The sequence below is a fragment of the Euprymna scolopes genome, chromosome 13 (genome assembly GCF_053919585.1).
Source record: "Euprymna scolopes isolate OS-2025 chromosome 13, ASM5391958v1, whole genome shotgun sequence".
In the NCBI taxonomy this organism is placed as follows: domain Eukaryota; kingdom Metazoa; phylum Mollusca; class Cephalopoda; order Sepiida; family Sepiolidae; genus Euprymna; species Euprymna scolopes.
The window spans coordinates 120,323,007-120,350,161 of record NC_136494.1 but is presented as its reverse complement, the minus strand read 5'-3'; the positions used below and the strand labels follow the sequence as shown (position 1 = coordinate 120,350,161).

General features: G+C 33.3%; 1 protein-coding gene across 1 annotated transcript in view; it reads left to right on the top strand.

Moving 5' to 3' along the window:
• Positions 1–27,155, top strand: part of LOC145292172 (tether containing UBX domain for GLUT4-like) — a 189,785-nt gene that overhangs the window by 118,407 nt on the left and 44,223 nt on the right. The window contains exons 14-16 of the mRNA XM_080138434.1: positions 12,689–12,741; positions 25,554–25,605; positions 26,449–26,524. Of these exons, the coding sequence (XP_079994560.1) occupies positions 12,689–12,741; positions 25,554–25,605; positions 26,449–26,524 (181 nt within the window). The remainder of the gene's footprint in view (positions 1–12,688; positions 12,742–25,553; positions 25,606–26,448; positions 26,525–27,155) is intronic.

The following is a 27,155-nucleotide window of genomic DNA, read 5'->3' as shown; positions in this document are numbered from 1 at the left end:
TATTTATAGATGGATAAGAAAATGTTAAAAATTAAGTGACTTTAACCTATAAATGTATATTTGCATACCTGCAGATGTAACAGGTTTAATTGACTTACCCTTGCCAAGTTCAATTTTTTTTTTTTCAATTTTGACCCTTTAGCAGCTGTTTTTTGCCAGCTAAAGACCAAATCAGATTTGTTTCACAAGTTTTAAGTCTGTAGACAAAATATTGAGAGAGAAGTTTAGTATAGACCATTCCACACAGATACACTTATATATATATATATTAGGGATGTACCGATTATCAAATTGGCTGATTACCAATTAATAGGTATTCTAATGCTGATTTATCAACAAATTTTGTTGTCATAAATGATACTAATATTAATTATATTGTAAGCGAAGACAAGTTAAGTCCCTCTTTTGCTTGCCAGTGAAAATTTATTGAAGAGACATACATTGTCAACACCATATCATCAAATAATAGGCATGATGCGCGGTTAATATGTAGATTTTTTTCGACTGCACTGAATTTGAGGCAAATAGATTTAAACTTATGGAAAATTACCCCCCTTTCTCTTCCTATTGAATTAATATTTTTTATTTTAAATCATTTGTCAAAGAAAATTATTACTTCATCTTGCAGTTTTTATGTTGAGGAATTGTACAGTAAACTGTGTGTGTGTGCAGTCAGCACCAACCCTATTCAGGGTTAACCAGCTTCCTCTGAAGGAGGAAGTTTCATGGGAGTATGACATTCACAAGTGGTCTCCAGTCGCATGTATATCCCCGTTAGGGGAGATGACGAGGTTAGGTTTTTGCAACTTTTTTGCAGGGAGGTGTCGATGTCCTCTTACATACAGCACCTGGACTTCCCAAATTGGTCACCCATTTAATAATGACCAGGCTCAACATTGCTTAACTTTGGTGATCTGACGGGGATCAGTGTGTCAACGTGATTATGCTGTATTACAGTAAACTGTATTATGCTGTATTACAGTAAACTGTGGCTATGTGCGAACCGAAAATAAAGCATTTCTCATTAGCCATATTCTTGTTCCTCATTTTCAAACTCTTGCTACTATTACATATATATTTTTATTTTTCTGGTTTAGATAATGTATATTTTGAGATAAATTATTAATTAGATATCCAACATAAGTAATTTAAATACGTAAAAAATTACCTAATTATTAACAACCTTCAACCATTATGGCAACAGTATTTTGATATCAATCCCAAGAATAAGAATACAGCTGTTTGCAAGTTATGTCGAACCATCACATCAAAGGGTGGCAAATCAGCAAAAACTGACTAATATGTTAAACTATCATAGAAATGTTCCTTCAAAAGAAGCAAAAGTTGCAAATTTTGCAATATTTTGGAGAATTTTTTTTATATACTCCCTAGATTATAATATCTACAATTTGCAAACGAAGGCCGTCTCTATCTTTTATTTGAGGGACTTTTAGAAAAATCACGCTATTCCATCCTCTCGCATGTCTGTTCGTGTTTTTTGTATAAAAGTGAGACTAATTAAAAGCGAAGGCAGCTTCCTGGCTTTCATGCCAGAGACGTCCAGAAGTAGTTAGCTTGGATCAGTGTGGGGGGAAACCCCTCATAACAGATCATTGCTATTTATTGGAAACTCCCTTTTCGTGAAGAAACAAATACGGTGGGCAGAAAGCTGAAAACTTAACTGGCTAGCAGCATGATTTCATTTCTGTGCCTGCGTGAACTCATTCACTTAACTTTTTCTTTCTGCATGTCAACTTTTTGATCGCTAAATTTGAACACTTTTCACTTCCTCTTGTGTCATAGCGCAGCAGTAAAATCTCACGGTTTCTTTCACTGTCTTTTCTGCCTTCACGTCAAGGCTTCGGGTTCGAGCCTACCTGCCTACTAACGCTTTTTTTTTTCTTTTATTCACATTCTTTTCCTCCTTCGCTGTTTGGGTTCAAGCCTGCTTGCCTTACTAACACTTTTTTTCCCCTCCACACACACCTACAAACACCCAGGCAACGCCGGGCACCCCCGCTAGTCCTATCTAAATGATAAAAACTTGTGTATGTCTACTTTCCTAGGCCAATGATTCAAATATTAGTTTTAAAAGATTGGCATAGAAAACATATTTAGAATTGAATTCTACATTTACTTTCTACTGATGATGAATCAGAATCAGCAGAATACATTAATCTGCTAAGGGTGAAGAAGCACAAACAAGTGTAAATTAGTATAAGAAGACAATAGGAAGTAAAAGTACAATTATTTCTAATTCAATTTCAGCCTTCATTTTTGAGGTGTGAAAAGTGAGCATCATTTATAATAGCAAAATTGTACTGATGGACAATTTTTAAAGTATCATCAAATAAAACTGAATTAAATGACTGTAAATATGAACATTCAATATAATTCTATACATAATGATTATTATGCCTATTTTTAAAACAATTCCAACTTCATTATAAGTCAATAAAAATGCTGTATGTTCAATTTTGGTGGCAGAAAAAAGTACCAAATGTCATAAATGTATACTAATTTCCAAATCACACATCACAAAAACTGTTAAAATATACAAATCTGGAATATTTCATGCCTAATCAATACATATTGTAGAATACTATACCATGTACTTCTTAAATAGTAGCCTCAAGAAAATGTAATAATTTTATATAGTATTTTTCACTTTGTTTATGATGGCGATATAATTAAGTAAACGTACATGTTCAACGTCAATTTAATTTTAATAAAAGAGAGCTGCATGTTATCAACGATAGTTTTTTTTATACAATTGGTATTTCTTTGCGATTCTGTTGAATTCTTTGCTTGGCACTGATCACATTCGTCCATTTGAGATGGTTTCCTCAACTCCTTCCCCAGTCAAACACATACAGAGAAAAAAACTTTAATTGTCCTTCTTCAATGCTTGTGCCACAAATCACTTGTTTTGTATTATTTATTACATTGTTAGGTGAAAGTACAGACAAGTTAGAAAAACACTCACTCCACATGTTAAGAAATGGATTTCCAAAAAGTTCTCTGCATAAGTTTTTTTTTTTTTTTATTTTAACATTTTTATTTTATTTTTGTATTGGCTTTTGTATTTAATGCTGTGATTGTTTACAAATGATTTATTTCCAGTTTATGTGAACCGTTCTGTTTTACGTTGATTACTCAGGAAATGTCCCGTTCTGATTAATGTTTACCAGTTTTAAAATAAGCAAATGAACTTAATTGTTTTTCAGAATAACAGAACATTTTTTAACTGGTAAACATTAATCAGAAAGGGCGTTTTCATGCAATATATGTGAAGCAGAATGATTCGCACAAACTGGAATTTTTTAATAACAAATTCGTTCAGTTTTTTCGTACAAGAATTTGTGACACTATAAGATTCCTACTTTAACAGCTTATCAATGGGGACGTGTTAAAAAAATTGTCCAGTTTTTAGTGGAATCCTTACCACTGTTGAACAATTTAAACAATTCCAACTGCAACTTCATTATAAGTTGATAAAAATGTTGATATGTTCAATTTCAATGAATCAATGGAAACAAGATTTTTATCCTATCTAAATGATAAATGTTTATGTGTCTACTTTCCTAGATCCAAGATTCAAATTTAAATTTTAAAAGAATGACATGGAAAACACTAAGAATTGGATTCTACATCTACTTTCTACTGATGATAATGAAGCAGAATCTGCAGGATTCACTTTGTCAAACTCTGTTGAGGGTCAAGAACACAGCAAAAGTAAAACTATCTCTTTCAAGCCTGTTTGATTGAATTAGCTTCAAATAAGCCTACAGTAACAAATGAAAACTTAGAGCAGGTAGAAGCTAAGTTAAACCTGGAAACTACAACTGAAATACAAGAATCACAATATAAACTCAAATCAGTCAAGTGCACAAAAGAACTTGACCATTACATAGCTTTACAGCTACTTGCAAGAAGTGATGATCCATTTCAATAGTGGAAGTAGACACAGGAGACCTTACCACTACTGAGTAAATGGGTTTCAAGATATTTAAGCGCACCACCTTTATCTGTGGAGAGTTAGGGGCTCTTTATTACAGGTAGTAATGTATATAAACCTATGAAAAACAGACTGTCCTGAGAATGGAGAAACTCTAATGTTTTGACATTACAACTTAAGTATTCAACTTTAACTACTGAGGAGACTATGAAAACAGAAGAGGCAGGCAGCAAGAGTAGAAGAGGAAATAGAGCAGCAGCATTTGCAGAACTTCAGCTTATAGTTATTCACTTAAAGAATTATAATTTGTACTTTGTAGTTGGTTTGTAATTTCTTTTTTTCTCATCTAATTGTTTAAGAATTGGAAATTTTACTTTGCATTTTGTAATTTTACTTAATAATGACAAAAAGCCATAATAATGACCAGACACTTAATTAAATGTTAAGTTAAATTAGTAGTTACTATGTTAATGTGTTAAAGCTATCTGATGAGTCACTTGGTAGTGATGAAATGATTTAAATTTAATAGGAAAGAGAAAAGTAATCAGACGATTAATTGGCAAATTTGCCAATTACTGATTAATCGGCAAAGTGGTTGATTACCTGTCGATTAATCAGTACACCTTTAATATATATATAGACAGACATACTAGCTGTACCTTGCCACGCGTTACTGTGGCTCAATTTGGTGTAATGGAAAAATCTAATAAAGAGAAAATACATGTCTTTTATATTCTTAGTATAGCAATCCGCTCCAAAAAGTGAAAAAAAAAAAAAAAAAGGGCGAAAATGAAAAAAAATGGTTCTCGTGCAGAATTTGACCCGGATCCTTAGTAGTTTCCGTCAATCATGGCTTGGGCTCGACCAGCCAAACGTTGCTAAAATGTGGAAATGCTAAATCAAGATGTTTGTTTTGCTTTTTTTGTATTAAAAAATGTGAGTTTTTAATTAATATTTGGGTGAGAGGGGGTGGTTACTATACACAAATATGAAAAAGTTGTCCAATAACAAATAAATAAAAGCAAAGGTAAGATAAGTTACATTTCTACCAAAGTGGATAATTTTTTAGTATTTTTATTTAATATAAAATGTTTATTCGGCTCGAAAAACACAGTGTTTATCGATGTATTTGAAAAAGACAAATGGTGGCGGACTCTGTTGAATACGTCAAGTTTAGGAAAATAATTTAAAAACTAAAAAAACTATACAAATAGTATCAGAAACTAACCAAATATATGTTACCGTGACATAGACTGACATATTCGGTGGTTTCTGGCAGTATTTTGTATAGTTTTTTAGTTTTTAACTTATTTTCCCAAACTTTAACGTTAAATTGAACAAAACCTATACAAAAATAAAATAAACATTTTACATTAAATAAAAACACTAAAAAATTATCCAGTTTGGTAGAAAAGTAACTTCTCTTGCCTTTGATAACATTCATTTGTTATATTTTTTTAACATCTTTTTCGAATCTATGTGTATGTGTATAGTAAAACAAACCCGAAGTTTATTACAAAAACGCTTTGTTTTTGCAACATTCAACAATATGTTGTTCATCCACGAATGTAAATTAAAAATATTTGTAAAAGTGAGAAATTATCAGTAAATGGTATAGTTGTTTTTTTTTTTTTTTTTTTTTTTTTTTTTTAAATATTCCTAAACAATTTGGTATTTTTTTTTTTTTTTTTTTTTTTTCCATTAAGTCCACCTCCACAAATGTTAAGAACGGCTTTCGGATAAGACCCCCCCCCCCCCATTTTAAGAACGACTTTCGGATTACCGCCTCTCCCATGTTAAAAACAGCTTTCAGAATAAACACCATTTGTAAATTAAAAATGTTTGTAAAGGTGAGAAATTATCAATAAATTGTTTAAGTTACTTTTCTTTTTAATATTCATGAAAAAAAGTTGAGCCGACGTAAGTAGATAAAAAATAAAAACTGTTACGTACGCATGCATTAGCTATTTCTAAGTGAGTGACTATTTAATAACTATGCTGGCCGCCATGGAACTCAACGCTCAAGGAGTACCACGGTGTTAATAAAGAAGAAGCATTTATATTTTCTTATATAAAAACAACTTCAGGCTTGTATTACTATACACATAGATTTGAAAAAGTTGTCAAAAAATCAAAATACTGTTAGAAACTCACTCAATATGTAACCGTGACATAGCTGGCATATATTCTGTGGGTTTCTAACAGTATTTTGTATAATTTCTTATTTTTAACTCATTTTCTCAAGCTTACCGTATTCAACAGTTGGATGCCATTTTTAATTTTCCAATACATCGGTAAACTCTGTATGTTTTTCGAGCTAAATAAACACGTTACATTAAATAAAAACATTAAAAAGTATCCAGTTAGGTAGAAAAGTAACTTATCTTGCCTTTGATAACATTTGTTTGTTATAAATTTGTTTTTTGACAACTTTTTAGAATCTGTTTATACAAACCCAAAAAGTTTTCTTGGAAAAAAAAAACAACAAAAAAAACTTTAACCTAACAATTTATGGTAAAAAAAAAAAAAAAACATTAATCGACTGACATATACGAATCAGACCCCCATTGCAATGCTGAACACGCCATCCATGTTGGGTTTTTTTCCAAGTTAAATTCAACTTTCACAATATCTTTTTTTATATAATAAATTGTTACTTGAAAGCACAGAATAGTTACGAAACACCCTCCCCTCTTCATGGTAAGAATGGCTGGAAAAAACAAAAATATAAAAAAAAAAAACGATATTATTTCAGCATGTTACCAAAATGCATATGTACCGTAAATTTTCTTTGAAAAAAACCTGTACTAACAATTTTGTTAAAAAAATGTTTTTTTTTTTTTTTTTTTTTTTTTTTTTATACAACAAAGATGGTTTTATTAAGGTTCTTAAACTTTTATATGTTTCAACTCAAAATGCACCTTCTGCCAAGCAATTTTTTTTGCCTTGTCTAACAAACAACTATATTTTTCAGCACGGTAACATAGGTGCTTTAGTACAAAAGAAATTGATTGGCAAAGCGCAAAATTGTAACAAAAAAGGGTCCAAAATGCGTTAAAACCCCCCCCCCTAAAAACAACTATAACGAAATGCGTGTTATCAAAAGTTCTTAAATTAAAAATAACAGTATGGCAAAATCCACATTCAACATTGGGTTCGACTCGTGTACGTCAGCCCATTAATCTTTGTTAGAAAAAAAAAACAACTTTGTACCAATAATGAACCGATAAATTTCACGTCTTCAGCATTTGGAATTCAGCCAATCGCCGCTCTTCTTATACCAGTCTTTGCTGCTGTATAACATATATGTCTTTTGCCGATAACAAACGATTTCACACGATTTCGAAAAGTTTTTTTTAAAAAATATTTTAACATTTTTCTGTTGTAAGTATATGAAAACATGCTTTAATTAGCTAAAAATGCTGTCACAAAATGTTAAGAAAAACGGGCCTGTAGTTTTCTAGTTTAAGTCAAACAAACAAAAGTTTCATTTTTATATATATATATATATATATATATATATATATAAACAAATTTACATCATTGTGACACTGGACATGCTAATGTTTCGGATAAATGGTTGGATAAAAACAGAAATCCTCATCAGGCGACTTAAATGGTTTCTTCTATGGAAAGCAACCATTTATTGAGCCTTCCGGTTTTAACTAACCTTTTCTCCGAAACATTAACATTTCCAGTATTACACCCATGTAAATTTTTTATATTAATAAAAATATATCTTCCTCTTCTTTTATTGAGCACTCTGAATAACCATGTTAAATTCATTAGTTATCACTCTTGAATACCTTTAGCTTAGTATATATATATATATATATATATATATATATATAGAGAGAGAGAGAGATAGATATTTATTCCAGGTTGAAAAGATTAGAATCATTGAATTCCAACAAGGTCATTGATAGTGCTCAATCAAAGAGAGCAAATTTAAAATTTTTATTTCCTTTACATAAATACATTCATATCTTGCTACGATGTGCACACTGTTTTGATCATTATTAATCTCATCAGGCAAGAAAAAATTTTGAAAATTAAAAAAGTTGGAAAACTTTTTATAATTTTAGAGAAGAAAATATTTTTTCATGTCTAACGTGTAGCATGGTTTATAAATTTTATAAAAAGTTGAAAGCTTAACTTTAACGAGTGTCCTCAGTTAAGAAAAGAAGGGGTTTAAACAAAAATTTGTTCGCAAGGATGATGTATAGAGATTAAAGGGTGTGAGAGAGGAAAGTTTTAGAAGTTAGAGAGAGGTGTGTTCGTGTAGCCAGTTAAAAAGGGAAGGGATATAAATGAGAAGGGACGAAGTTAGAGTGGGTTAGGGTATATGGGAAGGTCAGAAAGCAATATTTCAGATAATTTTAATTTAGGTAGGGTGGGAGACATCTATACTTAATTTACATTTGTGAAAATACAATGAGAACAAAAATGTTGTGTTGCGATTAGAAATACTTAAGAAATGTGCATTTTTTTGTCACGTTTTTGCTTTGCTAAATTATGTTGGAGAAAGTGAATCACATTTTGATGGATTTCTTCCTGAGGAAATAACATTGACAGAGGAAGGAACTTTTGCTTAGTAATTGGACATAGTCAGATTTTTCAGGAATTTGGTCAAGATTCCAGTCACTTAATAGGAATCTCTTTAGGAGTCATCTGCTTAAGGTAGGGGTTCTTAATCAGGACCTCATTATTTCATTGAGATAAATTTAAAATTTCAAGTAAGAGGGAAAAAGTATGTACCTATCCCCCCCCTCCTCTTTACTATGATTGAAATTGTAGTATTGACTAAATTCCCAAATCTTGGCAGGGTAATCCATTTAGGAGAAAAAAAACTCTGAATAAAATAAGATTAGTTGTTTTTCCACTTAGCCCAGCATTGCTTTTCATTAACTTATGATATATTGTGTATTTTTGGGGTTATTTGATAAAATTTGGATATAAAAAAAAATTAATATTTTCAATTAGAATCTGTAAGAAGTCAATACAATGCGAAATATATATAGTTTTCTTTTTTAAATAAACGTTTACTTTAAAATTAGTTTTCATGATATAGATCTTCATCAGAAATGGAATCAGTTTGTGTTTTTTTTTCCTACCTTATGGCATGGTGTTACTAGAAAAAAAAAGCTTGTGCGGGCTTGAACATTGACCTCCCCTCCCTAAATGTTCCAATCAAGAAGATTGTATAGCTGGTGTAAAAAGAATTGTTTTTTCTCTATATAATTATATTGTGTAAATTCAAATTCAATTTTAATTGATTGGAGCATTTAAAAAAAAAAATCAGTTTAAGATCCCTACATTAATAAAATTAAGCTGAATAATAGTGAATAATTGCGATTTATAACTCAACATTATGCAAAACAAGCGAAAAAGGTTCTATCAAGTCCAGATTTCTTAAATTAGACTGAGAATATTTTAAATAAAACTATTTTTAAGCAAATTATAATTTTTTTTTAAAGAATTACTTTTTAATATTTTGAAAGATATTTACTTATGGCATTTTTAGTCATTAAATTAATTATTGAACCTTGTTATAAAAATAAAAAAATAAAATGAAGAAACAAATTTTCTATGCTTTTCAAAATATTTTTTCCTGTGAATAAAGGATAATTTTGTCGCCTGTAAATAAGTGTTGACAGAGTATGGCATAAAGGTCTACTTCACAAGATCTCCAGTTATGGTATAGCTGAAAATGTCTTATCAATTATGAAATCATTTCTCTCTGATAGATTCATAAGAGTAGTGGTTGATAGGCAGAAATCAGAAGCTCATAGTATTAATGCTGGAGTCCCTCAGGGTTTCATCCTCAGCCATAGATATTTATGCTGACAACACTACCATCAATAGCAGTACATCAAAGACCGTAAATGACCAAGTTCTCTTTGATTCTCTTTCTTCTGATCTTGAGCATGTGGTACAATGGAGAAAGAGGTGGCTGGTTACTGTTAATGCATCTAAAACCAAGCTTTTGTCTTTACATCATCAACGCTCTGATCCCCATCTGGCATCAATTGAAATGAATGGCTCTCGTCTTAGGGAGACTCCATGTTTTGACAAGCTCCTGGGCTTGACCATTACTCTCGATATGAAATAGAACACGTACATCAAATCTGTTTCCAAGGTTGCTTGGAAAATGGTAGGATCCTTTTATCAATCCAGTAGATATCTCACTGCCGATGCAATTCTCTACCTATACGTCCAACGATGGAGTACTGTTGCCACATCTGAGCAGGAGCTCCCAGAAAGACCTTATCCTGCCTTGACAGAGTTCAAAATAGACTTCGTAGCCTAGTGGGGGGGATGCCCTTTTCTCTTCCCTGCAACCTCTTTCTCACAGAAGAGACATTGTGAGCCTGTCTCTGCTTTATTGTTATTTTCATGGTAAGTGCTCATCTGAGCTCCATTAAAACAACAAACATTAGAAAAGTGTTCCAGGAAGTGGAACCCCAACAAATCATAAACTATTTAAAAGAAACAAATGTATTCAAACTCCTATAAAGTAAACAAGTAAAATTCAGTTTAGAAAAACAAATCTCTTACAACTGAAACAATTTTCCAGAAAACCTAAAACATCTTGCTTCAAAAGATAAACTTTTTCAAGAAACTTAAAAATTTTTTACAAGAAACTGAAAATCTATTATATCAACAAAACTTTTTTGGCATTAAATGACTCTTAGAGGTTGAAATGCCGTTAAACAAATACACTCACTCACTCACTCATCTGAGCTCCAATCTATGGTCCCCCCTCACCAAACATTCATGAAGAACACTCGTCTAGCTGAAAACACTATAAATAGTTTCCCCCACTCTTTATCCGTACCTAAACCCAAATGTAGATTCTATGAACAAAGCCTTTTTCTTAGAACTGCACACCAGTGGAACTCTCTTCCATCCGCTTGCTTTCCGGCTGACTATAATATGGCCGTCTTCAAGTCCAACATAAACAAGTTCTTGATGAGCCGTTCCCCTTGAGTAATCCAATTTACCAAATTTCCACTGCTAACAATTATTACGTCACTGTTCCATTGACCACTGTACACTTATTAACCCTTATCCTCGAGTGGCCTCTGAGCCTTGATAAGTGGTGACTCCTTTGTAAAAAATAAAATAAAAATAAATTAAAATGGTAATTAAAGGGATGAAGAACTGCATCAGTTTTTGATTTCACATTTTCCATCAATATATCAAATAACTTTAAATGAATTTTAAATGCTAGATCAATAATTCACTTGTCTTATTAAACTCTGAACGTAACGATGTATTTACACGGTGGAACGATAAATTTGTCGCCCTAAAGAAAACAACACTACAGCTTTATTTTAAAACTTTTATTGAAAAAATCAATTCAGGTAACTTGATTAATGTAGTAGAGCTGACATCTATTCAATGTAGCCACCTTCAGCCTCAATCTCCACCTTGATACAGGTCCAGAACTGGGAGCATGCCTTTTCCACAAGTGCCGGTGGGAACTCGGCTTATGATGGTGATCAGACTGGCTTTGGTATTGTGGGAGGTCATGTTGGTGATGTTCTTAACGTATGACCAAATGAAGTAGTCCAGCAGGTTCAGGTCTGAGGAGGAGGGAGCAAGTGAGAGAAGAGTACAAAGTCGTAGCACTTCTGAAAGCAAGCCTCGATCTCTTTGGACTTGTGGGCCAGTGTTGAGTCTTGCTGCTGTCACACCTAAGGTCTGCCAGCAGCCACCTGATTGCACCAGGGGATCACCACACTCTTCAGTATATCCAGGTACACTTTGGTGTTGACTTTCAAGTGGAGTTGAAAGGTGTGAGGTGGCAAGATGTAGTCCTCACTTGAAATCACACCAAAAAACGATAGCCATGGCCGGAAACTGTGGTTTCATCACCCTGTGTACGTCCTTGTTATCCGAATTTGCATTTTGAGGGTTCTGGCAATGGTCCTGTTGTCATAACTTGGATGGTAGAGAGTATAAGTTATACAGTGGTGCATCTCTGATCTCACTCGTTGAACATCGTGTCACTTTCAGACATGATAAAAGGCTCCCATCGCTCTTGGGATTGTACATAACTGGCCAACTAGTAGATGGTCTGCAGCAAAAAAACAAAACAAGTTTTCATCAAATGGAAATGGAATCATTTCATCTTTTCTAGTGCGATAATTTTATTGTTCCATTCTTAAGTGGTTAATTTTTGGAGGCTGGAGATGTATGCGTTTGTTTCAAGGTTTTTGAACTTGTTTTAGAATGTTTGCACAAGATACTCCAAAGTTTTACTGTCACTAATACCAGTTGCATGACTTTATGAAAGGAGGTTATTTTGAAAGAGATGGGGATCAGGAAACAAGACCTGCCTTGAAGATCTGCCCTTTAACAAATTTATAAAGTGAGCATACTTTTTCTGATTTTGATTTTAGCATGCAAACAAAACAATATGCATCAAAAATGCTCAAGTGCAGCTGAACGGCAACTTGGTGGAAATGAATATCATCAACTGAGCGGCAATCTTAGCAACTTAAGGAAATATGAAAAACATCTGTGAGAAAGACACGTTTAACAAAAAGTTCTTTGTGAAACTCTTTATTTAATAAAGAATTACCCACTTCCCAGACTACAACATTACTCTGGAGTTTTTAATCCGTGTAGTAGACCTGAAAAATATAAAGACGTATTAGTGGCACTACTTTTTTAAGTGTGTTGTGTATTGTCTAGTTTTAATTGATTTCCCTTTCTTTCCAGATGTGACTCCCCCAAAGAAAGTTTTGAAAGATATGAGTAGCACTTTAATTCAGGTGAGTTGAAGTTTACCTATTGATCAGTACATGACAATTCTTGAATTGTAATTAGTGAGATTAACCAATTCCTATCACCAGTAAAGCAGATAATGTTAGAATTCAAGTCTTTTCCTAACTTTTAACTAAATCTAGAGTAAATTAAAAAAAAAAAAATGAAGGAAAAGACAAAAAAATAATACTTTTCTATGCTTTATCATAACAAAGGTCTGTATAAAATTTGAATGCGATTGACCAGTAGTTTCTGATGAAAAATGGAACAGCAGACAGATGAACATAGAAATATAATATAGATTTTATTCTTTGTAAAGGTGACGTAAAAGTAGGGAAAAGCTATTCTATCCTTGAATTAATTTTACCCATTCCAGGATTGGTGTTAAAAATGCACTTTTGTAAATGATTGAATTCATTCAAAACATACCGATAAAACAAAAACAAAACAACATCTAAGTAAATCGCGATATATTCAGACAGCTGGCGAGATGGTCCAGGGGTAAGGGTTTAGGTTCATTACCATTGGGTCCCGATTTTGAATCTCGCTAGATACAGCCACTCTGATGAGTCGTAGACGACGAAACACGTGTCAGTGGATAATTACATTTTAAAAATAATATATATATATATATATATATATAAAATAGTGTAGTTCAATTGTTCTTAAAGAGACAGATAGGAACTAAACTATAATCTGATTGTAACATGAAGACATTAAATCTGGAGTAATGTTGGATCTGAAGTTAGGCATAATATTAAATTTTCATGTATATATATTGCAGTTAAATTTTTATTTTTCTCTATAATAATAAGAAATGAACTAGAACAGAATGCAACATCCTACAATTGCCTTTTGTAAGCATGAAACTCGGTGTAATATTGCATTTGTGGGATAAGTTGTAACATGTAAAGATTGTGTCCGTTCTCTTACATTATTTTGATTTATAACATGAAACAATAAAATGTTTACGTACAGTTTTATTTATTTTTTTAAACAATTTTTCTTTTCTCATTATGAACTAATAAGAACGATAATATCTCTCTCTCTCTCTTATTATATATGTCTTATTTGTAGTATTCCGAATTTTACTGGGTTTATATAATTCAGTAATCGTTCATATACCAATAAATTTTAAGCCAAAAAGAGATGACTTAAACTGTAAGCTACAAAATTATATTTCATAATTGAGCATTCATATACTGTTTTAGCGAAAACCAAGACTTCAAAAAATGGGTTGATAGCAACAAACAGTGTATTTCATCGTTAGTTACCATTGTTTCAAGACCATTTGAACAAATGAACCAAGCTTAAAGTCTTGGTTTTTGTTAAAACAGTGTATAATATATATATATATATATATATATATATGTATATATATATATATGTATATATATATATATGTATATATATATATATATATATATATGTTTTATTTTTTATTACCGTATCTTTCTGTTAAGTTACACTATTGTTTCAGCTACCCGGCCCGTTAATAAAAAATAAAACGCATATTTGCTCTACAACAGTATTGAGCACTTTCTTCAGTTTTTTTATTAATTACCATTTCTACTAAATTATATATATATATAAACAAAAATTCTCATCTAAGAATAGGTTGATAGCAACAATTAGTGTATTTCATCGTTAGTTACAATTGTTTCAAGACTATTTGGACAAATCCAAACATTATGTCGTTTGAAAATTTTCACGAGAACAGCCCTTCTTCAGATTTATCAAATAAAAAACACTTTAACAATAAAACATTATGGAAACCATTTACCTTTTATAAAGAAAAGAAAACAAGCGAAAATATTTTACTTATATCGCATAAGGCCACAGGGAAGACAACCAAAGCAGCAAAACGAAAGCTAGTCTGCAGGACACTGTATCTACAAATGTAGGAAAATTTGGGTATATTTTATTGGTTTGAAAATATAGTTTTTTTTTACGATTGTCATAAATTTTTAATCATAGAATAGTATTATAATCTTCCAAAAACCTGCAAATCAAAATTTTATGTAGTTTCATCCCATAGAATGAAAGATATGAACATTTCAATATTCAATTTGGCTACCAGTATAGATACATTCATATATAGATATAAAACCTTTTTTGGCAATTTTATAAGTTCCAAATCTCAGCAACCATTGATCAGAATTCAACAAATGAAAACTCGTTGGAAAGGTAATGACCTGAATTATGTAGTTGGCTATTTGACATTTGCCCTTAAGGGGATCATCCATTATCCAAAGCCTATTTTTTGCACTTTTTTACAGCTATAAAATGTTTCAATCACAGTCATTTGTTGTGCTAGTTTTGCATATGAATTACAAAATATCTGATATTTCCCTAAAACCTCTGGCCTTGATGGAGGGGAGATTAAAACTTTCTGCTATGGTTTCAAATGATCTGAAATAACAGCAAGTGGAGACTTGATTCCAAATATTTCTCATATATTATATCTCCCCTCTGAGGTTTTCATACATAAACTAAATTTCACAGTGTATAAAGATTATTTAATACTAGAAATATTCATAATCGTACCCTATTTCCAAAAGAGAGGAGATATAACATAAGAAATATTTAGAATCGTTTCCCCTTGCTGTTATTTCAGACTATTTGAAACCATAGCACAAGTTTTAGTCTCCCCTTCATCAAGGCCAGAGGCTTTGGGGAAATATATATACACAGTGGTGCAAAAAAAAAAAACAAGAAGAATGTGCACTTGTCATTTTATCAAAAACCACAAATTTAAGCTAAATTGAACGCAACAGTTTAAACAACCTATACCTCATTTGATTCACCTTTTATTCCGCTATAATTTTACCTGTTCATATTTGACTTGTAATTGAAGCATCCTAGTATTCACATCAATTTAAAAAATTAACTTCAAATTGAGAAGGTAAACAGACTGAGCATTTTCTACCCTACTTTGGTCGGAATTTGGATGATAATCCCATCTTCATGCAGAATAAGGCTCTCATTCACACAGCTGGCAATGTCAAGAGGTTCCTGGAAGAGCAAGATATTTCATGTTTTGATTGGCCTACACAATCTCCAGACCTCAATCCTAGCAAAAACGTATGGCATTATATCAAGCAACAGCTACGTAATAGTAAAATGTCAAATCTGGAAGAACTTTGGACAAAAATTAAAGAGAAGTGGGATACCCTTTCACTGGAGTATTGCTGCAGACTAATTCAAGGAATGCCGAAAAAATTTCAGGCTATCAAATTGCAGAAGTGCTATGCTACTAAATAGTAACTAGTTTATTGTGTTCCTGTTGTATTTCTGTTGCATTAATGTCCTAAAGTTACATTTAAATAACAATTTTCCAATGTGCAGAGTTTCTTTTTGCCTTCTCAATTTGAAGTTAATTTTTTAAATTGACATGAACACTAGGATACTTCAATTAAAAGTCAAATATGAACAGGTAAAATTATAGAAGAATAAAAGGCAAATAAAATCAGGTATAGGTTGTTTAACCAGTTACAATCAATTTAGCTTAAATTTGCAGTTTTTGAAAAAATGACAAGTGCAGACTTTCTTTTTGGCGCCACTGTATACACTGCATGTCAAATTGTTAACGAGATAACATTTTTTTACCAGTTTCAGAAACTTACCGGTAGTTTCGTATCAAAAGCTTTGGAAACATTGGCAATTCTGAGCTGCGCATACTGTGAAATTTTCGTACTGTTCTGCTCAATGTAAACAACTTGCCATTGTAATTGCTGAATCCACGGTATTTAAGGTGTGTCGAATTATTAACAAGGCAGTTTATTTCGTCAAGAAAATGGGGCGTAAAGGTTATTTAAGTAGTTCTGAAAAGAGTACTATTCCAGAACAGCTAACAAAAGTTAAAACTACCCTCGAAATATCGAAAATGATAAGAAAGTACCATCAAACTGTGAAGAACTTTGTCAAGAACCCTACAAAGGTACGTAAGAGAGCTGATAAAGGTAAATCTAAAGTTGTTTCATGCTGTTCTCTACTCCAACTTAAAGTGAAGTTATTAAGAACTCTGGTCAGACAAGTCGAGAAGTCTTTGTCCAAGCCAGATTGAAGAATGTTTCAAAAAGTACTCTGTCGCTTTCTGAAAGAGGTGGCAAAGTCTGCTAAGCCTGTGACAAAGCCTCCATTAAAGCAATGTCACATACAAAACCGATTGAAATGGGCATAGGACAAAATGAAAACAGATTTTTCCAAAGTTTTGTTCACAGATGAAGTGCATGTTACTCTTGATGGCTAGATGGCTGGAGCAAGGGATGGGTCCTAGATAGACGACATCATCATCAGCGTTTAAGGCACCAAACAGGTGGTGGGATAATGACTTGGACTGGGATTATCGGAGGTACTTTAGTTGGCCCATGGAGAGTCCCAGAAGGTGAAAAAATGTCGTCAAATGCTTACATAGCTTTTCTGAAGGAGCACTTTGAACCATGGCTGAAGAAGCAAAGGTTGACGTTCAGAAGAACCATTATTTCTTTGCAGGATAATGCTCCCTTGCATGCAGCAAACAAAAGCAAAGAGTATTTGCAACAACTGAGGTTCTCTGGGTGACGGAAGATGGAGTGGCCTGCAAATTCACCAGATTTGAAATCAATTGAGAACCTTTAGAGTATCATGAAGCGACGCCTCTATATAAGTGGACACCAATTTAAGAGCAAAGATGAGTTGTGGGATGTGCTTCAAGAGGTATCATGAGGAATAACTGTTGACAAAATCACAAATTTGATGAATTCTGTGGACCAACGTCTTTTACAAGTCATTCATAAAAAGGATCGCATATCCTCTACTAATTATGTCAACGTAGAAATTGCTATGTAGTTATTGTGTTCTAAGCATTTTTTCTAGTTCATTTAATGTTTGAAAATTATTTCAATAAACAAGTTATGGTATATTGTGTTTTTTTCTCAACCTCGTTAATAACTTGACGCACTGAAATCAACAGATGTTCTTATCTTCTGCATTAGTTTTGCTAATACTGCTTTAAATACTTATTTTCTAACTGGAATAGCTGAATAGTATTGTAAGCACTTTCTCAAAGTTTCATGGATTTTTATTCACTTGTTTCTTAAATATTTAAAAAAATGTAAACTCGTTAATAATTTGATATGCAGTATATATATATATATATATATATATATCTATAATATAAATCTCATCTGTCTGTTTAAATGTATGTATGCATGCATGTATGTATAACTGCCTAAAACTTTCGACAGAGGCGACAGATTCTCACGAGATCAGTATCGTTTTGAAGCACGACCCTTCAGATGAAAAATATAGAAAAATTGGCTAAAACATTAATGCCTTCACCCTCAACTGGCCACTTTTCTACAAGCAGGGGTTGCTTTTTTCGCCAATATTTTCGAAAGTCATCCCCTCTTTTCGATTGACTAGCCTTAATTAAAACCTTTGCCACTTCTGGTTTGGCGATGGATGCAACAGCAAAGATGTCACTTTTTTGTTTCTCTCACTTCTCTTCCTCCTTCGCGGTATGGGTTCAAGCCTGCCTGCCTGCTACCACTTTTTTTTTTTTTTTTTTTTGCTCAACAAACACCCGGGCAACACAAGGCACCCAGGCTAGTATTACATAAAAAATTAGTTTGGCAATTGCATTTGTGTAAGTCAAATGATTTATAATAAATATTTATAAAGCTCTTCCTCATAATGAGCATTTTTGAAAGAATATTGGTTTTAAATTCATTTTATAAATACATTTGAACTTGTTTAATATGTATGTGTATATATTCTTTAAAGAAAAGTTCATGAGAGTAGAAAAGTGTAAAAAAAAACTAGGTAGCTGATGATTGTGAATATATAAAAATTTATAGATTTTTTTTAACACGTGGCAATAATATATAGCTTGTTGCTTACAATACACAACTCAGTTTGTAAATCAGTTTGAAGCATGATCCCATTTCTAACCACATTGAAGGGCTGTGATACAACATATATATGTGTGTGTGTGTAAAATGTTACACAAGATTTTATCTCCACAATTTTTTTTTTTTTTTTTTTACCGCAGTCCGATTGAAAGAGAAGACGTATTCTGAAATGCATTCCTATTTTATTGTAGAAGCACGGACCTACCATATGCACCCTGTTAATCTGTGAGATCTGAGCATCGACTAAAATACCATTCTTTACTCGGGCAGAAAGTGTTTGATGCAATCTTGTCAAAGTAAATACAATGCCAATACAACTCAAGATGTGTAACAAGAAACTTTTAAATCCACCTGAAGGGCGGGGGAGGGGCTGAATCAAAGAATTGTGATGAAACTAATTTCAGCATGGAAAACCCATCAAGTGCAAGCTGATATCTCAGACTATTTTTAGGATCAACCCCCAATCCCCACCTTATATCCATCACTGCTCCACTTGCCCCCTTTATAAGTAGTCCCACCAAAACCTCAAAAGTGTCAGCAACCCCTCCTCCCCACACACCACTTTTCGGTCTTCTTGACTAAAATCTTAAGAGTACAGAACCATATAAGAAAATGTACTGAACCTAAAAAACATTAGATGTCCTAGCAATAAAAGCTTCTGAAATTTGTATGTTTATATATAATGCGTGTGAATGTTTGTATGTATGTGCACATATAGAAACAAGCAAAAAACATGCTACTTAAAAAGCATGCTTATATTGATTTGATATTTTGTTTCAATTATGAAACTTCTTCATTGTATGTAGGGAGAAATATCGATGTAATATATTTAGAGAGTGTATTTTCAAATAGAAAATCTGTTAAATTACACTAAAGAAACTGATATTTGATGAATATTAATTGATGTCTAATATTTATTTTTTTTTAATTTTACAAAATAAATGTATCTGAATTTTTCACAAAGGGCTTCCACACATTGTTTTTTCTTTTAGTTGTTTTGTCAGCATTCATTGCGGGTCGGTTGAGCTGACTCCTCCAACTGAATTCTTTACATCTTGTATAGACGTCGCCCAGGCACGTTGGTTTGAAGCTGCAGTCGATATCAGGTCCAGCAATTTGCGGTTTCAGCAGCACACTCTGTAGAGGCTAGAACATAGGATCAGCTTGACATTTTGCTTCACCGTGCTGAAGCAAATTTTCAGCTGACCACTGCGTCGTTTCTTCCACTCCTGGATTGGAGTTGGGTTGATGGAGCTATGGATGAAGTCATCTGGTTGCTGGCGAGTGTGACCAAACCATCAGAGATGTTTTGAAAGGAAGGATATTATCCAGCAGCACCAATGGATGAAATGGTGCCAGAAGAATGTGGCATAGACATTGGTGATCAAAAGCTTCCAGTCTGTGCAAGTCACAAACTCATACTGGTCAGGTTTTGCATCCATATAGGAGAGTGGTGCAGACAAGAGCTTGGTATATTCAGATTTTTGTACTGGATTTTATTTAATTTCTGGACCAGAGTCGGGTGTGAAGGTGACATGGGCATTATTGATACGATTGCCAGTATCATCCTCACCTTGGTCTGTTGTGGTGATAATAGAGCCTAGGTATTTGAAACATAGGATCTCGTCAAGGATTTCTCTGTCAGGGACAATTGGTTGTAAATCGTTTGTGGAGAATTCAGCTGTTAGTAATTTTGTCTTTGTCACTTTGATCTTCATTTCTATTTTTGAAGCAAAAGTCTATATCTGAGTAATAGCTGCTTGAAAGTCATCAAAGCTTTCATCTAGGATAGCTCTGCCATCACCATAGTCGAGATCAGAGATGCATAGTTCATGGCTCACCGTGACACCTGGGAAATTGGTTAGAGAGTTGGAGGTGATCTGATTGATCGCATAGTTGAAGAATGTAGGTGAGAGAACCCAGCCTTGATGAACTTCCAAATATATTTCGAAGAAGTTAAACTTGACCGTATGTGCGGACTGTTGCAATATTTTGGGTGTATAATGGGGTATGATCCCACACAGTCGGACGATTCTATTTATAAACGATGCTGCTAAGAACTGACAAATCAAATTAATTCACGTTCTGCTACCAACCAATCAGAAACCAGAATTGCTTCATAAATATTAAACCTTTTCTGGAGCTATTTCACATGTTCTTTCCCAGGTTTTGACACGGTAAGAATATTTTGTTCTGTGGAACTGTCTACTACAAACAAATCACCTCCTAGGACTTGTGTGTAACAGCGAACCATCTGAAACTGTTCTGAAACTCAAAATGGCTTACACTTCTAGAGGTTATGGGCCCAGCGTGCGTCTTTATCTCGATGGATCCGAATCAAAATTCGAATTGTGGCAAGTTAAATTTCTGGGATATCTACGAATCCAAAAGCTACACAAAGTATTACAAACACAACCTGAAAACAGAAACGACCCCAACTTCATTGAAAAGAACGCAACTGTCTTTGCGGAATTAATACAGTGTTTAGATGACCGAAGTCTATTACTGGTAATGAAAGAAGCCCTGGACGACGGCTGCAAAACATTAAACATTGAGAGAGCAATGTTTATCGAAAGGAAAACTCCAAATTATTTCTTTATACACTGAACTGACCTCTCTAAAACGAATGGAAGCCGAAACTATTACTGATTATATTGTAAGAGCCGAGACAACTGCAAATTCTTTAAAAATGTCTGGTGAAGTTATAAGTGACAGTCTGTTAATTTCCGTGGTCCTTAAGGGATTACTGAGTGATTTCAAGCCATTTACCACCGTGATAACCCAGAAAGAAAAGCCCATGACTTTTAGCCAATTCAAGGTAGCACTCAGAAGCTACGAAGAAACTGAAAAAATGATCACAGAAAAAACGAATCCACAAATATCATGAAATTTAAAAATACACACATAAAAACACCAAAATCGAATTATACCCATGCCAGGAATAAAAAGCGCAACTTTGCCAAAAGCAAGTTTTTTCCTAAGAAAAGTACAAAAATTATTTGCTATAATTGTGGACGACCTAATCACAAGAGTTTCCAATGTAGATACAGGACTCAAAATGGCGACTACATTAAAAATATAGAGAGCTCTGTTAGCGAACATACATTTTTATTTTCGTGTACATTTGATGCTTCAAGAAACAATGATAATTTTCTTGTCGATTGTGGGGCCACAGCACGTGATTACAAAGGAATCTGATTTTATCAATTTCGATCCCAACTTTAAGCCACAAAATCATTTTGTAGAACTAGCTGACGGGAGTCGAGTCAATGATATCGTTTTGAAAAGAGGCAATGTGAAAATCTCGCTAAAGAACAATAAAGGTGAACTGTGTTTCTGTATTCTAGAAAACGCTCTTCTAATCCCAAAATTTAAACAAAATATATTTTCTGTACAAGCTGCCACAAAATAAGGTGCAAATATAAACTTTAGCCCCAATAAATCAAAACTGGTATGCCCGAATGGAACTATATTCGACATTAAAGAAAATGGAAGACTATATTATTTAAATAGCGTAGTCCAATCAAAAACCGCCTGCCATGATCTACAGACATGGTATAAAATTCTTGGACACTGCAATATTCCTGATATCAAAAAGTTGCTGACTGTAGTTGATGGAATGCAAATACAAACATCAAAAACCTTCAACTGCGACGTCTGTATGCAAGGGAAAATAACAAACTATCAAAATAAGATACCAGACAAAAAGGCCAAAAAAATCCTATTAATGGTGCATTGTGACTTGAACGGTCCCGTAGAACCAATGGCCAGAGAAATTATAGATATGTGTTGAATTTCGTAGATGACCATTCAGGTTTAATAATGGTTTACTTTTTAAAGAACAAATCTGATACCCTGCTAGCAACTAAGAAATATCTAGCCGACATGGCCCCCTACGGTGAAATCAAGTGTATTCGCTCTGACAACGGTACGGAATTCACCAATAAAGACTTTGAACTTTTACTAATTAACCATCATATCAGGCATGAAACATCAGCTCCTAGATCGCCACACCAAAACAGGACTGCTGAAAGTGCGTGGCGGACACTTTTTGAAATGGCAAGATGCCTACTCATTGAATCAAAACTGCCTAAAAACCTCTGGACGTATGCACTTATGGCGGCAGCTTATATATGCAACAGGTGCTTTAACAAAACACTCTCTAAAACTCCATATGAATCTTTCTGCGGTAAAAACCCAAATTTAAGCAGAATGCATATATTTGGTTCAACTTGCTTCGCATATATAGAGAAAAAGAGTAAATTGAATATTAAAGCCGACAGAGGTATATTTTCCCGAAAAAAATAAAATAAAAAGAATCCGGTGTGTAAAATTCACAGATATTAAAAAAATTAAAAATACAGACCAGCGAAGTTCCACTTATGAGAAGACTCTTACTTTTTTGCATGAATATCAGCGGAAAACCCTAGGGGTAATGCTCAGAGTATATAGATTTCTATATATCAGAAAAAAAAAAAATAGTCCTGGACAAGACGTTAAATTGTATCCATTTTATTTACTTTAACCTACTAATGCGTAACTAATACTTTTGCTTAAAAAAAAACAAAAAAAAAACTCTTTGTAATTTTCCTTTTTGACATTTGAACACAATTAAAAATGGCGTCTTTTTAATTGCTAAAATTCTAAGATCCAAATGATTTCTAATTTTTGTTATGTCTAAGTGAATATAGAAATATATATTTAGTTTTGAGCAAAACAAACACAAGGGACTTCCCCATTATAAAAAATAGGGAGGATGTTGCAATATTTTGGGTGTATAATGGGGTATGATCCCACACAGGCGGACGATTCTATTTATAAACGATGCTGCTAAGAACTGACAAATCAAATTAATTCACGTTCTGCTACCAACCAATCAGAAACCAGAATTGCTTCATAAATATTAAACGTTTTTTGGAGCAATTTCACATGTTCTTTCCTGGGTTTCGACACGGTAAGAATATTTTGTTCTGTGGAACTGTCTACTACAAACAAATCACCTCCTAGGACTTGTGTGTAACAGCGAACCATCTTGTGTGTAACAGCGAACCATCTGAAACTGTTCTGAAACTTTGTGCATGTGGATAGGTAGACAGCTTTGATCAAATTTAGCTGTTTTGGTGGGATTCTGTCTGCCTGCATTATCTGCTAAAGAGCTTCACAGTTGACAGTCACAGGCAGTGGCAAAGTCGATGAAGTACACAGGTGTTTTCTGCTGAAAGCTCCAGCAATGTTCAAGGATTCAGCACGGCGTAAAAATCTGATCTGTGCAGCCACGGCCTGGATAGATTCTGCATTGGTTGTGTCTTACTCTGGTGTCACATTTTCTCTGAAACCTCTTCAGTAATAAAGAAGCACATTTTGGCGGTAATGTCAATGAGACTTATTCTACAGTAGTTACTGCAGCATCGTTTGTCTCCCTTTTTGGAGAAAGGGAGCAGAACCGTGTCACTCCAATTTTGGGGAAGGCTCTCTGTTTCAAATTTAAAGTAAATATAGTCCACATTATTCATTCTTACACTTATTATTTTCTAATTTTCATAATGATTGATTAATTAGTTTAACAGTGAATAATATGCATATAAACAAGAGGTATTCCTTTTAGTGGAATTCCACTTTTTAAAATTCAGAAAATTAATCGGACAAGCAGCAAAATCTTGTCTCTTCACTGTTGAGACCCCTAGATACCAGAAAAGTCTTTTACTTTAATAGTTTCTTCCCTCAGACTGCTAGACTTTGGAATTCCCTCCCCATTTCCTGCTTCCCTGACTGTACTAATCTGCAGAAGTTTAAATGTAATGTGAACAGACATCTCAACTCCCCACAGTCCCCTGTTAGACATAATTTCAAACAGTAGCCTCTTATATTCCAAGTGGCAATATGTCTTGTTTAAGGTGAAAAGGAGTAAACAAAATGAGTTTTTTTTATGTTTTTATTCCTATATATAATAAAAGAGGCACAGTTTTTCCCCTCTGAACCAAAATACTGTAGGTTTACAACAACAGATAGCACATACAAATTTATTATGTTTACACTATTAGCCATTACCTTATTTAACTATTGAATGATGTTTAAGACACATTAATTCATAATATCAAAGCATTATATAAAACACATTAATTTGTAATATTAAATTACATTTATTCCTAGGAACGACATCATCACTGTCATAACCTATAAAAGACGAAGGCCAGAGGAATAGTTGGCCAAAATGTTGTGAAACAACAATCAATAAAGATGAGGATAACAGTGTGCAATAAAAAATAAATTAATACAAAAGAAGTAGTTCCAATTTTACCCCCTATTCCATAAGTCCTCTTATAACCCCATTCTTCACCGCGTTATACTTTTTCCTGATTTCCTGTATCTACGCTATCGTTAACTAGTTACTGAATTCATACACATCGCATACTCTTACCACTTTTCACTTACACAAATAATAATTTCTCCCTTGCTGAAATCTAACCCAGCTGATTGGCTGAGAAGTAGACATTTTCAAATTATGCTATTCATTTCTTCCACCATTAAACGAACGGTTCGCCACTTTAAAACACACCGCCATTTTCTTCACATTTGTTTCTTTAGACCCTTTTGCTATACATTTACTACATATAAATAAGCTACAATAACTTTGCTTTTCTGGACTTTTCTGCTATTAAACTAATCCATTCATGGTACTGGTCAGTTAGACAATGACAGAAGTGTGTCGCTAGCTTCTCTCTCTCTTCTCCTTGTCCGATTGTTTTTGTTTTGACTTGTTTTTATATTAAAATTCCATTGATTGGAGTATTGTTCACTTATTTTCACATTCTTCTATTGTATTATGTTTTGTACTTGGCCAGAAGAACAGGGTTTGGAATAAATTTCCTCTTCATTAATGCCTGGCTCATTTTCAATCTGTTTGTTTTGTGTTTTTATCATTTCAGGCTGATCTTGTTCCAGCTTCCATTGTCTATTTTGGATGTCAGGAAGAACGAGGTAATCTTCACAGAAATGTTTTTTTTTCTCTTTCTTTTGAAGAACTTCCCAATTTAGGGCAGAATTTTTCATGTGAAGAAAATCCAACTCCCCCAAAATGTGCACTTTGGATTGGAACAAAAATAAAAATTTGCTTTGGTTTATAGAAGGATTTCTGGTTATAGTCATGATTTTCTGCTCTTTTTAATTTTCTGTTTCTGCTCTCCAGAAAGGATGATAAGCAAGATATGGTCCCTTATTGATTATTATAATTAGATGATTGTACAAAATGTCTAATGAAGAAAATATTTTGGAGGTTTTAATTCTGAATATGTATATTATATATATAGATTTAGATATATATATTTTCCTCTGTTAAGTTTTCTAATTAATATTTACATTGTTTTTATTCATCATTGTTATTATATTTATATAAGACATGGGCAATGCCAGATAGTCATGCTGCATGCATGCATCCAGTGGCCCCACTGTTTTAACAGCGTCAGTGACCACAGCTCTCCAAATTGTAGAGCCATGGTAATCTCGGTAAGATAAGTAAAAATGATAGTTTCCCCGTTGCTTTCCATCTTGATGTGGGGGTGTATCCCCCCGCCCTCCATGAGTTAAACACGCCCCCAAATACCAACCTGGAAATTTCTATGATGGTGTGGTACATACAGTGCCTAGCTTTCCAAAATGGTCACCCATCTGGTACTGGCCAGGTTCATCATTGCTTAACTTCGGTGATCTGATGTCAACCGATGTGTTAATGTTATTGTGTCGTATGTATATATATATATATATGTCGTACTAGTAGAATATAAATAGTAAATTTAATGGAGACAATTTTTTTTTTTTTTGCAGTACATTATCTGAGGAAAGAGCTTACCTCATCACTTGTTTCCTGGGATGAGGCAGAGAAATCTTTTTTAGAATCTGTGTAAGTTTAAAGTTTTCTCTTTTTTATTATTTAAATTTCTTTTTCATTATATAGTTTGTTTCTCCTATCCGTTTTTTTTTTAAAATGAAAAATTGGACTTATACTGAATATTATTTTAAAATCAAAAGTCTATATGATAATGTTGATGTCCTTATTTAATACCAAATATACAAAAGATAAAACCTTGAAAGCATATATATTATATAATGAGTTTACCTACAATGTATTCTTCTATATACAATAAAATCGTTATGCCTAAAATGGACCATGAAATAAAAGGAGAAAAGAAATAGGAGACAATCATCAATAAGTAACTGACAACTAAGTAAGTTGTTTGTTTTTGGCAGTAATATCATGAATGGCTAGTCACTTCTTGCAAGTTATCCTAGGACTGCTGTGGTAAAGTCTTTTATGCTCTGGATTGTGGTGCATCATGTGCCTATTTATGAACATGTTCAGAGATTGATATTATTTATGAAAGTATTTTAGAATGTCCAAATATTTTTAAACTCTCTTGTGAAATCATAAGATACCCTTTCTTTTCCCCCTCCCCTTCTAGTTCTCTTTTCCCCCTCCCCTTCTAGTTCTCTTTTCCCCCTCCCCTTCTAGTTCTCTTTTCCCCCCTCCCCTT